Below are 14,662 nucleotides of genomic sequence, written 5' to 3' on the forward strand. Positions count from 1 at the left end.
TACACTCACCCAGATTCATAAACAGTACATCATAAAATCTAAATCTAGTGATTATTGAGTTTTATTATAGTACAAGTGTGCCCTCCTGTGGTCAAAGAGGAGCAAAACGAAGACTTAGTGTATTTCAAAGGATATATTAAGGCTGCTGGAACCCTTCTATCTGATGGCAAAAAGATGTAATCTTTTTCTGTAATCACTTCAGAGGTAGGTTGCTCCCGGTTCGGGGGAACCAGTAGCGGCGGCAGCAGCAGGAGGCTCTGCCTACCCGCCCAGACACTTCTGCACATGCACAGAAGTGTTGTGAGTGCGCACAAGCGAACCGGTAGTAAAAATAATGGAAACCCACCACTGAATCACTTAGCTGTCCTTCTGTAAGCATAATTTCAGAAAAAGAAATATTTGGTTTAAGGAGCTGCAGACACATAACAATGAAACTTAAAGCATTTTTCTGGCTTTAAATCCAAATTGCTGAGCACAATAATACATTGCAAAAATGTAGGATTTTAGAAAAAACCAAAGCAATAAAAAGGATATATTAGGAATATATCTATTATAAATAAGCATAATCAGCATCTTAATCCAAGACTTTTCAAGAATGGCTATTGCTTAATCATAAAACATACATTTCACACTAGATTTCTCATATCAATCTCTAGTATTTCAAGTATGAATTTGTCAGAAAACCTGAAGAGCACCAATGATTAGAATATACATTGTTTAAGTCTATTTTTAATAGCTAGTTTCCTATATAAGAACAGTCTTGTAATTTACAATTCACAATGCTTTTAAACATGATTTTTGGATAAGTACTGTTTTCTATCTTCATCTACAACCTGCATAAATCGCCAAATTTGCTTCAATAATAAAGAACTCTGGGAAAGCTTACCCTTAACACCTGTTGATAAAAGCTTCCAAAGACGTATAAGCTTTCTTAAGAGAGGCTCTCAGGTTGTTTGAACAGTGAGACAAAACTGGAAATAATACATTTTCATATAGGTACTGTAATAAAGTATCCATAGTATCTGCCACAACTAAAACTAAGATGCAAAAACCCATAGCTGCAAATATATGAAGTACGGAGCGTACAATGTTCTTCTGAATGTTGAAGTGTGATAAATACTGCTTTTAAGGCTAAGGAGTGATCAGAGAATTCCAAGCTAATTGTATTTTGCATTTAATTGTATTCTTTTATTTTATTGCTAGTTACCTTAAGTGTCTTGTCAGATGGGTAACAAGGGATATCTGTAATAAATAAAACCTTTGGTTTGAATATAAGGAACTGAATTATTTCGACTAAATATAGCTTCTTTTGGGGACTGCAGATACCAAGACTGAGTCTACAAGTCTTGCGGATTAGAACTTTTTCTAACTGACAAGTTAAGGAAGAAAATGAGGATACAGGATTTGTCTATCTAGCTTTGACAAGAAACAATACAGTTGAGTTCAGATAGATAGGCTCACATTAACATTAGGAAGCACTCAAAGAGCAATTATGCACAGCCCTAGCAGATTGTAGAATCTCACTTTTTTCAGTGAGCCAATAGATAGATATTTATTACAGATAAATTAGATCCTTTAAACACCCACAATATTATTGTTTACTTAATTGCTCTTTCTAGCACTCTAAAAAGCACATGGGCTTTGATGATAACTACAGATTAAAAATGACATGAGAGTTGCTATAGTAGCAACATTTATTTATTAAAGATTTGCAGTATAAGGCTGCCCAGCATGAATGTGTGATTGGAAAGCATACAGCACAAATACACAATAAGAAAAAAAACATTTAAAAAAAGACAATATATAAATGTAAAATGGCAACCTTGCACACAACCAAAGATCCTCAAGGGAGGACTCCTGATCAACCGACACCTAATGCATGGGAGAAGATCTAGAATAGATCTTAATAGGTGTATCAGGGCAAACCCCATAATTACCTGCTCTTCTGCTGCATTATGAACCAATCGAAGCTTCTGAACCTTGTTTCTCAATTTCAGCCGCTCTTAAGATATGTGGACTTCAACTCCCAGAATCCTCCCCCTTAGCTTGCTTGCCAAAGGAATTCTGGGAGATCCAGAATTCTGGGAAGTCCACACATCTTCAAGAGGCTAAGGTTGAGAAAGACTTGTTCTGGATTAGGGGTCTCCAACCTTGGCAACTTTAAGCCAGGAAAGACTTCAACTCCCAGAATTCCCAGCTTTGCTTTGCTGGGAATAAATATAAGTATAATCTTTATTGTCATTGTACTTAAATACAATGAAATTGGTTGAAGTCCGCCAGGCTTAAAGTTGCAAAGGTTGGAGACCCCTGTTCTGTATAGTTTTCAAGGATGACCCTGCATATAGAGAACCTGGCAATATTGTGGTCAGGGGTGGGGCAAGGTGTGATTGACCCTAATGGGGGAATTCCAATCCAGGAATGGACACAACTGGAAAGGCATGCAAGAAAGAGGGTTTCATTCAAACATCACGAACCCCAGTGGCTGCTCACTGGTGCCCTAAACAATGACAAATCTTGGTGCCCCTTCGTTTGTACGTAATGTACAAATCTTCATTGGAGTTTTTTCTTTCTTTCTCAAGCCTTTGGGGCTGGTGTCCTAAGCACGTGGTTAGTCTGCTTAATGGTTAAAACACCACTGATGACCCCGCCCCTTGCCAAAACATAGTTTGTGCATTAACAACAGAATGAGAACTGGAACTAGGCTCACCAGGGGTCTCCAACCTTGGCAACTTTAAGCCTGGTGGATTTCAACTCCCAGAATTCCCCAGCCAGCTTTGTTTTGCTGGGGAATTCTGGGAGTTGAAGTCCACCAGGCTTAAAGTTATCACGGTTGGAGACCCCTGTTCTGGATAGTGGCCGGTATATAGAGCACCTGGCAATATTGTGGTCACAGGAGGCGGGGGCACGTGATCGACCAGGATGTGGGAATTCCAATCCAGGAATGAACATAGCTGGAAAGGCATGCAAGGAAGAGGGCTTCCTTCAAACATTATGAAACCCTCTCCCTCTTGCCAAAACATAGTTTGTGCATTAACAACACGAATGAGAACTGGAACTGGCTCGGAATTTGGGCATTCTCTGGGCCAGGGCTCTCCAACCTTGGCAACTTTAAGCCTAGCTGACTTCAACTCCCAGAATTCCCCAGCCAGCTTTGCTATAGATACCGTGGCTGGCTGGGGAATTCTGGGAGTTGAAGTCCGCCAGGCTTAAAGTTGCCAAGGTTGGAAACCCCCGCAGTCCCGACGACGAGTCCACAGGGTCCAAGCGCAAGCAACACACATACACACTTCTATCCTCAATCATGTCCATCGATATGAGGCAAAGGGATCCTCGACCTTTAAATATTTCCCCCCTGCCTGGGCTTAACTTTCCACTCAGGGGCTATAAATATTTTCCTTCTAGCGACGAGGATCGCTTCCAGTTTGAACAGAGACACTTCCGGGTCGGGTATTGACTTCGCTGAGGTTGCCTATCAGGTGAGTAAGCGGGGAGGGGTGTCGTTTCTTGGGGTGGGGGCTGCGGGCTGCTACTTGGGAATGGTGGGGGGGGGGGAGACATGGTCCCGGTCTCTCTGGTGGGGGTTGTTTTTTGTGGCTGCGGGAGTGAGGAATGCCCTCATTTCGCGTCTTCTTTCCCAGCGACGGAACCTGGCTTAATTGGCAGTTTGTCGCAGGTCTCCTTAACGGGAGGAATGAGCAAACATGGCTTATTCTCCCACCTCTCCCAACAAGCCTGGAGCTTTTTGTTGCACTTTAAAAAAACAACCCAAAAGCAGGAAAATGCAAATATCCAAAGTAAAAAAGCGCTATGGTGATATAACGGGGGAAGATGGGAGGCTGAAGAAAGTGGGTGTTGCATGGCGAGGCAACGTCCGTGCTCCTAATAACGCAGCAGCCTTGGGGTTTCTGTATCTTTCTATGTATGAGAGTGACAGGGATTTAGAAGCCGCAGGATGTTTAAATTTAAATTTAAACGTGGCTTCTGACTTTTAGTGGTTCCCTTTAAGAAGCCAGAGTCCAAAAGTCAGCTGCAAAAGCTGGTTTATAATACTGACTTTAAAAGAAGTGAGTGGTCTTAGGCTAGACATATAAGCCTTTCTGGGATATGGTTTATTTTACTTATTTGTTTATTTAGTTTGTCACTCATGCACAAGGTAACAGGAATAAGAATAAACATGAATAAGAACCCAGGAAATAGATACAAAGAAATTAGGACAATAAGACAGGAACGGTTCAGGGGGAACTGAGAAGATGCAGAATGCAGAGCTAATTTCAGATAAAGCCTGGAGCCTTTCTTTCCCTCTCCCTCCCATTTCCTCCCCTCCTTTATTTATTTATGTATTTATTTTAGAGAACCAGTTTGGTCAGGTGAGTTCTAGTCCTTCCTTATCCATGAAATGCTTGCTGAGTGATCTTGGGACAATCACTCTCTCTTACCCAACTCACCTCACAGGGTTGTTGTTATGGGGAAATATAGGAGGAGAAAGATGTTTTGAAATGTTTTAAGCCGTGAGTTATTTATTAAAGCAATAAATAAATATATATTAAAAATGATGGTTCAAATCTCCATTCTCCTGCGTTATACAATCTTTTGAGTAAATTGGGGTCAACTGTTGTTTCTGAACTTCAGGTGCTACATATCCTTCATGTGAGGGAAAAATTAGCAAGAAGGAAAAGTTCTTTAGGACTTCTTGAAGAGCAGCTTAAAATAGTAACAAATATACAAATATAACAAAAGTAAAAATATAATTCCTATGCAGTATTAATTTTATTACTAGAAGTGCATGTTTTCTTTTGTAAATCCAAAGTAGATTTAGCTATCTTCAAAAGTGTTGAAGTCTACTTTTTCCCAAGAAATACAAATGTACACATAGATTATATGCAAAAATGGGCAGCACTGCTGTTTATGGACACTTTCTCTGTTGTTATACTTCTTCCAGCAAGTTCAAACATACTGCGGTTTCATAGCAAACTTACCAAGGTTAGGCTGCAAGATAATATCTTGTCCAATGCTAGTGTATAGTACAGTCAATTAAGGATTTTAAATAGGGCTTTTTTTACTTTACAGTAAAGGAGGGATTTTTTATGGAGTTTACAATAGTGGCTTGTCATTTTAAATTAGGTGCTAATACATAAAATCTTTGGTCATTATTTTTCTATAGGTTTTCTGTAGGTTTGACTTATCTTGACTTTTTTTTTTTTTTTTTTTTTTTTTTGCATGTATCTTCTGAATGGTTCTCCTGGACAGCATGTCGATTTTCCGTTCCGGTCTACTTATTCTGACATCTCCACTGTCGGCACTTTCTCTACGCTTGATGCCCATTCTTGCTTCAGCTGCCCGGTTGGTACAAGAAACCCTATATATTCAACTGCAGCCAGGACTCAGCTTGTCAGGTGCTTCACAGCCCCGTTTTGCCTATGTTCCTGCCACATCGGAAGTACACAACCTTATCAGCAGGCTGTACGCTGATGCTGACATCTATCGTCATCTTGATGTCCGGATATTGCTCTCCAACCTTCTCAATCAAGGAGCTAACCCTCCGTTCCTAGGATCTGTACAGAATCTTTCCCAGCCACCTGAGGTGGTGCTCACAGACTATGAAAGTGCAGATGGGATACAATCGAATCCTATCAAACAACGCCTAGAACGTTATGCCAACAGTTGCTATAATTGTTGTCCGAAACTGAGGTCTGTTTTACTGTATCCTGACTATGACTTACAAGCTGATAATGGAGAACTGTCCCCACAAGAGGAGACTGAGAAAACATATGAGCCATTGCAAAGTTTCTCTGATGTAGTTGTGGGAGGCACTTTTGATAGACTTCACAATGGTCACAAGATCCTTCTGAGTGTGAGCTGTCTACTGGCAGAAAACCGGCTCCTCATTGGTGTCTCTGACAAAGATCTTTTGGAAAGTGGGTCTCTTTGAACCATATATGCCTTTCTCCTGCAAAACCATTTAGAGAAATTAGAGATATTTGGGGAACTTTTAACGTAGTCCAGATTTTTTTTGTACACAATGATTGAATGCTGTAACTAAAATTGGGACTGACAATGTAGAGGATAAGTTGTTGCTTAGACATCTGATACTAATATTTAGAATTGCATATAATTTTCTTTTTTTACTGGAAGTATTAGCCAAGTATATTTGCAAAACTTAAACACGTATTGTTCTCCATTATGGCAGTTTGCCTTGTTTATTAAGTATAATACCAAATCTAACATCTAAGTTTGGTAGTGGAAGCTAATTTAAATGCATCTGTTTTTGTATTTTGAGGAGCTAATGAGTATGGCTGAGATGAGTTAAGCCTTCTACAGCTTTTTATCAATGATAAAACAACTGGTTTTTTTCAATCCTTGGATGTGTAGATAGATATATACACACTTTGCCTTTTTGGATTAAGCAATATTATGCAAAGTTTAGAAAAGGAATAAGAAATACTAAGTCAGATAATTAAAGATATAAGAATAGGCACTACAGCTAAACATTGTTTACACTGCTCTTATCAGTAGCTTTTTATCCTTGCACCCTCCCTTAATTCCACCATAACTTTATACCATTTCATTTACTGCCTTTTGTTTTTTAAGGAAAATATACAGGAAATTATTTCTAGCCCTGAGCAATTGTGATGAGAGAACTCTAAATGCAGTAAGTAAATATAAGTTAGCTTCGATTTGTACCTTACTAGCTTGGTAGGCCAGTGGTAAGGAAACTATGCCTATCACAAACTTATGGCAATTATATATGCAGCATCTGTTGCCTTTTCTCAATATGACATTCTCTTGGTTCCAAGGTAAGGAAATCACAACTTTGTAGCACTATGAACTTTTCTCATATTGGGACATCACCTGAAGAGACTGAGGAAGGATGAGCTGTATTTTACTACATTTTCCTCTTATTTTCTCCCTCAACAGATAAATTATTAAAGGAGCTGATCCTACCTTTTGAACAACGTCTGGATGACCTTATTGAGTTCCTCGTAGATGTCAAGCCTTCCCTATTATTTGACATTAATCCTCTATATGATCCCTTTGGTCCATCAATCACAGATGCAAACCTGAAGTGCATTGTAGTCAGCGAGGAGACATTCAAGGGTGGTCTTTCTGTCAACAAAAGGAGGGCAGAAAATGTAAGTATGTGGGAATCTTTTTGCCACTATTGGGTACAAACTGAAAAACCATCTGCCATCTAAGATCTGCCAGAACTCAAGGTCTTCAGAACACAGTTCTTCTCAGCCCCATCACTAGCAGAAGTACTTGGGCACTGGACCCAAATTCTGGAATTTTCTGCCAAGAGAGAGCAGCCTGTGTTGTTCTGCCTGCAGGGAAAAATATTTTGTTTAGACAGAACTTTGATAACTAAATAGAGTTTAGAGTTTGGCTCTATGGAGATCCCAGTTTTGTATTCTATTTAGTAAGCGTTTCAATTACATTGAAACCTCACTTTAGCTTATTACAGAAACAGGTTTTTTTCTTCATTTGGACTCCACTCCTATTTAATGGACTAGAATATGCTAATTAGAGGGCATGACTGTAGGAATCCCAGAACCAGGTTGTAAGTACCTTTTGGAGGGGAATGTCTGTCATAATTTCAGAGAGTCACTAAATGATCAGACATTAAGAGAGGATTGCCTGTAGTGGTAGAATAATAGATATTCATTACCAGACTCTGTGGTGTAGTATGGAAATGCAACTTGTCTCTTAACAAATGTCTTACAGAACCTTTCTGAACTGGTTCTCCACAAGATCAATCTGGCTGTTGACCCTCAACATGCCAGAAATGAGGAAGAAAAGATCAGCTCTTCTAGCTTGAGGTACAGACTTCTCGGAACTTTGTTGTGTGCACCTCCGGTAAGTAATTTGTTTTAGCTTTTGAGTTGTATGGGAGGGGGAGGGTGCAATTATGTGTTTATTTGGTAGTAAGGCCCTTTGAGTTGAAAGGGAACTATTCCCAAATAAGTATGTATGGCCACCTTTGTTGCTGCATTTTCTAAAGGAGAAAAGATAGGTCAAACAATAGTCTGAACATGCCTTCCAGTCTTCACTGTGAGCAATTTTTTTTAACTGGGTTGTCTCTGGCCTCTTCCTTTCTTCAGAGTAAGGCTTTCCAGTATGAGAAACATAGCTACTCTTCACCTTCCTCTAGTCTCTACCATGTCCCTTCACCTTTTTCTTACCTTCCTTCTCCCCTTTTTTCAGAGCAGCCTTTGCTATTAGCAAGCACTGAGTCTTCAAATACTTACAGTCAGGAGCTGTGGCTTATTTGAATGAGGCTAATGTTCCTACTTCACCACAGACTGGAAGGGTGGGGAGAAGGATGCAAAGTCACTATGAGCAGCCATTGGGATACTCAAGAAAGCAAAGACCATGAGGGAAAAGGCCAAGTTATCTGAATGGAGAGTACGCTCTACAGGGAACAGTGTGCAGGACTATGAATGTAGCTCTACACAAATGTAACATGACTGCATGTAGTGAATGTTTGTTCACTAAAACAGTGCTGCTATGAAAAGAGCCGGTGGAAAAATTATAGTTGTATTTTTGTAATGTCAAGCAATAATACAGATGAAAGAGAATATATACAGTTCCCTTAATAAAATCAAGATTTTTTCTCTTCAGAAAAATCCGTCACTTCCTTCCAGCCCCTACATAATAGGGCTAACAGGTGGATCTGGTAGTGGCAAAAGTTCTGTTGGCCAGTATTTGCATCGACTTGGTGCCTTCCATTTGGATATGGACAGACTGGGACACAACATTTACAAACCAGGTGGTCCTGTATACCAGCAGGTGATAAAAGCATTTGGACCAGGTACGATTGACCTTTGGGGGAAGCCATATTTTAACTCCGTTCACCCAGAAAACTGCAAGGGAAGGGATAGCAAAGGTTCTGCCTCAATTTGTTTTTTCTTCTCTCTGATCCTGCTTTTATGACTTAAAACAATGCATTCTCCCACTTTCCAAATTTATTCTCCCCGTTTTCTTGCCAAAATTGTATTTGTCCTCAACATTGGTAAACATGCATTGATATCACAGTAGTTTGGCCCATTATTGGAAAAATAGATATGGAAGGAGAAAAACTGGGGTAACAAGCAGGCCAAAGGTGAAACATATAACATATTATGTATATTGAATTGCCATTTAATCTAGGCGAAAATATTATTTGATAAAGTCAAGCTAGGTGAATTGGAGGATAGACTCCAGGAAAAATAACATTATTACTTACCACTGTAGCTGGTTCTTACATTGTAAGCATTTCTCCACAACTCTGCAGAGGTTATTTTCATTTGCATTCATATGTTAAAATGTCCTAGGCAGCCATCCAATAAGGTCACTTTCCAAATCTATTGCTCTCTAGAGGAGTTTGAAATTCTAGAGTTTATTATTCATTTAGTTATTCATCACAGTTGTACATTGCTCATCTCACCTAAATGACTCTTATACCATCAGTTTTTGTATCCCCAGATTAGGGAAAGCTTCAGGAAACTACCATAAGGTTTTGAAGTATTCTTTTTTCCCCTCAGGGGAAAAATGTTGCATTATTATCCTTTTGTACTTTTGTCCAATGTTTTGAATCATGAATGAAATTATCACAGTTTGGCAAATCTTGTGTTTCAAACATGGCAGTGAAAACCAGTTAATTACCCTAAGAATTAGGAATGGAGATGGGAGACTCACCTGTGAATTCTGAAAGGGATTTGACTTTTGAGGGTCTCTTAACACAAATAAGGGGAAGCTGCACAAGATTTCTTTCTGGTGTGCGTTTGGCGAATCCAACTCATCTTTACAGATATTTTGAAAGAAGATGGAACCATCAACAGAAAATTGTTGGGAGCCAAAGTATTTGGAGACCAGGTAAAAAGCTGCCTCAGTTTGGGGTAAAAACTGAATTTCAGTATTGACATTCCTTCCTTTCCAGTTCAGCATATTTGGTTTACCCTTTGATTCACTGACATCAGAATGCCTCTCTGTTCCACCTTATTAACTCTGCCCTTTCACCTCTTTTCACAGCAAGGTGTTTTTTTTGTTTTTTTTCCATTTGTGGGTGAAAGGTGTTACATGAGCACAGTGCACGCAGGGAGAACCTCTCCCTGTATACTAAGTACAAAGTGGTCTTGAGACTGGAAAAAAAAATAAACTTTTAAAACTGTTGATGCTGCCTTCTGTATATTAGTGCATGTCTTGACCCAATTCTGATTTGCATACCATACCTCTTGGATTGGTACTGCACCTTGGCAATCCCCAGGGTTTGGCTTTGTTTTCAGTAGCAGCAGCAGATCACCTTAAATTTCTCATGTTGGCTTTCTTTGTCCCCTCTTACAGGAACAGATGAAGCAACTGAGCGATATCATGTGGCCAGTGATGGCTCAAATAGCAAAAGAAAAGATAGAAGAGGCAGCCAAGCAGGGTGAGAAGGTCTTTTGGGGATCCCGACAAGACTTATGAATAAGTTACATAGGTGCAAGATCTCCTTTTTCAGAAAGATGAGCAGGTAATCTGTAAGAGCCGTGCCAGGAGAACTCGCCTAAGCAGAGTCGTCGTGACTTTACTTATGATGGACTGTCATGTGGTCCCAGCATGAGGCTCTTTCACTGTATAACATATGAAAACTGAGATAAATTCATTTCATTTCATTTACAGGCCATCTGACTCCATCCTAACATTGGGAGTAACGCGTGTTTTATCTGAGCTTAGTTACATTAGAGTTAGAGTTAGCAGCAGTTATTATTTATATAGTCGTTTGAACCCCTGGCTCCCTCCCTCTCAAATATTTTCTGAGCAATTTGCAGAAGAATATGACCTGTCACTTTGCCATCATGGCTTGCTTTAAAGCAACAAATCAGAATTTTACATTTGGACAAGTTTATAAATTATCAATACCTTTGTTTATTCTCCAGTATGAGGGAAGGGTTGACTATGCCATCACAGTAACTGCTCATAATGAGCTATGAAACCTGATTTATTTGGAAATGAAGTTAAAGCAGGCTGCAGCTCCTTCTCTTGACAAAAACTGCCTTCTGTTCACCCTTCAAATTTCTGGTCTGCAGGAAAGGCCGTGTGTGTGCTGGATGCGGCTATGTTACTGGAGGCAGGTTGGTCAGACATGGTTCACGAGGTCTGGACAGTCATCATTCCCGAAAATGAGGTAAGACCTTCTGGGTTGTAAAATTCTTGCAATCAAAATCTCTTCCTTTTTGGTAGATGGCATTTGTCATGTTTGCCTGAAAGAACAGCTGGTGCAAAGTAGCTAGATTTAAATTGGAGCAGGCAGGTATTTTGGATTTTATTCCGGCCATCATAAAGCTATTCAGTAGTTGTTTAAAAAAAAAAAACTCCAATGCTCTGCTGTTATATTTATCAGGCAAATGATGAATATGCCATCACAGTCATTCTAAATAATGATCATACATGGGCATTTGTCTTCTGTTTATGGATATTTGACGCATACATTCTGAAAACTGTAACATAGCTTTCAGTGAGAATCTGTGCAATGAAAGGTAAGGTAGATTAAATAGATTTTTAAAAATGCAAAGAACTTGTATCACAAAATTAATAAATCACAATAAAGATGAAATAATCAGGATTAAAAAAAAACTAAAGCAAAAGTGATAAAAACAACTCACATAGCAGTATCACAGAAAGAAATTAATATCACTATATTTAATACTCATCATCTAAAATGGTTCCTTAGCAAAAGCCTCATTTAAAAATAATGTATATATACCTAAGAGTATATACGAGAATATAAGAGAATATCTCATATATAACTATGAGGACATTCTACATTTGGCAATAACATCCAAAGATAGCAATTTTTCACATCATAGTTTTCATTTATTTAATTGCATTTCTGTTGTACCTCTTCCAAAGACTCATTATAGTAAAAATTTCAAAATTCAAGGATATTTCAGAATTCTCTGGCACAAGATTTTCCAATGAGGGAAAAAATGACTTCTTTAAGGTTTAGTATTTAACTAATATGTTGTGTGGATGTGATAAAAGAAGGTTTTTATGATATAAGAAGCTGGTGAATTTGAAAAGGTCATTTCGCAACAGCCCTATAAAATTACCCAATTAAATATAAATTAACACTAGAAAGTAGAAACGTCCATTGAATCAAGTTGGAAGATTCAAGGTAGAGTTATGAAGGTTCCTTTTTACCTTCATCATAATTATGCTGCAGAATCATGAGCATAAGAACAGTAGTAGCTACACTTTTGAACAATTTTAAAAGGAGATTAAACACATCAATGGAGAAGCTACGCTTTCTCACATTTCTAGAGCTGAAACTGACTTGAAGGTTAATAAGCTTAACTTCCAAGCTCTATAGCTCATGAGGAGCCCAAGAGCAATGGCAGTCTTGGATGTGGAAGACATCTCCATTTCAGCTGTTGGGTGGAAAGTGAACAAGATCATAGAATAGCTATGATTTTCATGTCTTGCTTATATAATTTAACATCTCATTAGTAATTGCAGGAAGAGAAGAGCGGACCAGTCTTTCAGTCTGGTCTGCCTTTACTTCTTAGCTGTGTTTTCTGATGCAGAAGTAGCTAAGCTGCCTTCTGCATCTGTTCTTAAAGTACACATTTATTTGCTACCTATTCGGTGCTAAGGAATACAGATAAGGCGGTTAAAAATATGTTCTCTGTTGAAGAGAAAGAGGAACAAATACAATAAGAGGTTTTGTGGATTGTAACTAATCAATTTACAGGGTCACCGTTTCTCACATCTTCTGCTGTGCAGTCATCAGATCCTTGTTCTGCTCTTGCTACCCTCAGAAATTTAATTATGAAAGCGGAATATGTAGCAGGTTTCTGAACACTGAACAGTATTCTAAATTGTGCAACTTTAACTAGTTCTCTCCTTATTGTTAGTTTTTAAATCTGGACACTTTATATGATCCCAGTAAAGATTACCTTTTTAAATAAGCACATTTACTTCATTTTTTTAAAAAAAATTACTTAAAAGATTTATATGGCTACCCATCTTATGGCACACAACAGTAATAAAAAAAAAGAAATAGCAACATAACAAAAAAGAAAGAAAAAATAGGGATCCCTATTCTTCATTAATTATACTCATTCATCTGTACAATCCTGAGGTTCCAATTTTACCATCCAGGCATGGGAGGGAAAGCCAGCTCCTCATGACTTTCCAGAAGATTTAGGGTGGGCCTGCTGGATCTCAAGGGAAAGGACAAGGTGGGGGCTGTCACAGAAAAGTCATACTTCGTAGGCAGCATTCCTAGAAGGCATCATTTGAGAAAGGGACATTCCTGCTCTTTACCTCTTCTCTGTCTCTCTTTCTTTCAAGGCCATAAGACGTATCATAGAGAGAGATGGCCTAAGTTCAGAGGCTGCCAAACTGCGAGTAAAAAGCCAAATGTCTAACAGCCAGCGTGTGAAGCAGTCGCATGTAGTCCTTTGCACATTGTGGGAGCCAGAAATTACACATGAAATGGTAAGAAGAATATAGTAGCTGCAAATGAGTAAGGCAGCATCTTACTGGGGCTATTGAGTGGGATTTCTTTGGAAGGTCATTTCCAATAAGCTTGTTAAATAATTCTTTGTCTGTTTTTATAGGTGGAAAAAGCTTGGGCCCTGCTTCAGAAACGCATCAAACCTGAAACAGACTCATGAATTGAGATGCGATCACCTCTTCATTCTGCCCTCTCAGTGCTGCCAGTATGGAAAAATGTACACCCATCAGGAGTACTCATTCTAACGAGGGCAGAAGCTGAGGGTAGAGATAAAGGAAGCAGAATTCCAAACACTTGGTGTTGTGGGGGGGGTGATATTCCCTTTGACCTTTTTTCTTCTTGAATAAGGTTCAGGGAGAAGCATGAAGTAACTTTTGTATATCATAGGGTTTGATTCTTTTTATTCAGTTGGGGTACCTGCTGAGCAGGAAGAGGAAAAGACACTGCTATGTGAAGCCACTGATGTTACATGTTTTTGATGGAAGCAGTTTTATTAATGCTACTAACAAAAGAAGAACATTCAGTGTTACATAGGCATGGCATAAGTGCTCTGTTTAGGCTCCACTGTTTTGTACTTGATATCCTTTATGCAAAAGTTACATATAAAGAGAGCAAATATATTGGCTTTGTGTGGTTGTATGTTACTAAAGAGAACTTTTCTGATTCAATAGTGGGTTGGTTTCCTACTCAGTCTTCTCTGCGACATCAAGATTACAAATACAGTTTAGCCAATTTTTCTGATTTGAATTTGCTTTCAATTTTATTGCCTAATTTAAATTTTTATCTCTAAAAGAGATAAGTAGAAAAAAGTGGCAGGTACAATGTACCTTAAAATCACAGCAAAATAAGGTGTCATTGCTTTTCAAAGTCTCTTCAAAAACCAATATTTTTTAAAAAAATCATGTTGGTGTTTTGAAAAATCACTTTAATTTAAATATGTCAATTACATTTCTCATTTTAGTTGAAGGTCTGGCATGCATTTATATTTATATTTCAGCTTATAATCCAAGACCAACATCTCACCATCTTATTTATATTCATTTGAAGCTAATTTAATTTCACTGGCTTTCATTATTCGAACTATATGGTTTCATGGATTATGAGTCAAAGTTTGTAACTTTCTTTCATCCAACAAATGCATACACTTTCAGATGGGTGGCAGGGAGAGTCCATTAAGAATTAAATTAG

The 14,662-nt window shown here is 38.5% G+C and overlaps 1 protein-coding gene across 2 annotated transcripts; it reads left to right on the top strand.

Annotated features, from left to right (window-relative positions):
* Nucleotides 1-3,233: 3,233 nt before the first annotated feature.
* COASY (Coenzyme A synthase) lies at nt 3,234-14,094 on the top strand. 2 transcript variants are annotated; one of them, XM_032235762.1, is made up of 10 exons: nt 3,235-3,476; nt 5,248-5,915; nt 6,916-7,130; nt 7,720-7,851; nt 8,617-8,806; nt 9,785-9,849; nt 10,318-10,402; nt 11,043-11,140; nt 13,309-13,455; nt 13,578-14,094. In XM_032235762.1, the coding sequence occupies exons 2-10, from the start codon at nt 5,249-5,251 to the stop codon at nt 13,632-13,634; spliced, it is 1,656 nt and encodes a 551-aa protein (XP_032091653.1). In that variant the 5' UTR covers nt 3,235-3,476; nt 5,248; the 3' UTR covers nt 13,635-14,094. The 2 variants fall into 2 exon arrangements, with proteins under 2 accessions (XP_032091654.1, XP_032091653.1); XM_032235763.1 differs by lacking the exons at nt 9,785-9,849; nt 13,578-14,094 and having other exon boundaries at nt 3,234-3,476; nt 13,309-13,362.
* Nucleotides 14,095-14,662: the final 568 nt, after the last annotated feature.

This window comes from Thamnophis elegans, chromosome Z (genome assembly GCF_009769535.1).
Source record: "Thamnophis elegans isolate rThaEle1 chromosome Z, rThaEle1.pri, whole genome shotgun sequence".
In the NCBI taxonomy this organism is placed as follows: Eukaryota; Metazoa; Chordata; class Lepidosauria; order Squamata; family Colubridae; genus Thamnophis; species Thamnophis elegans.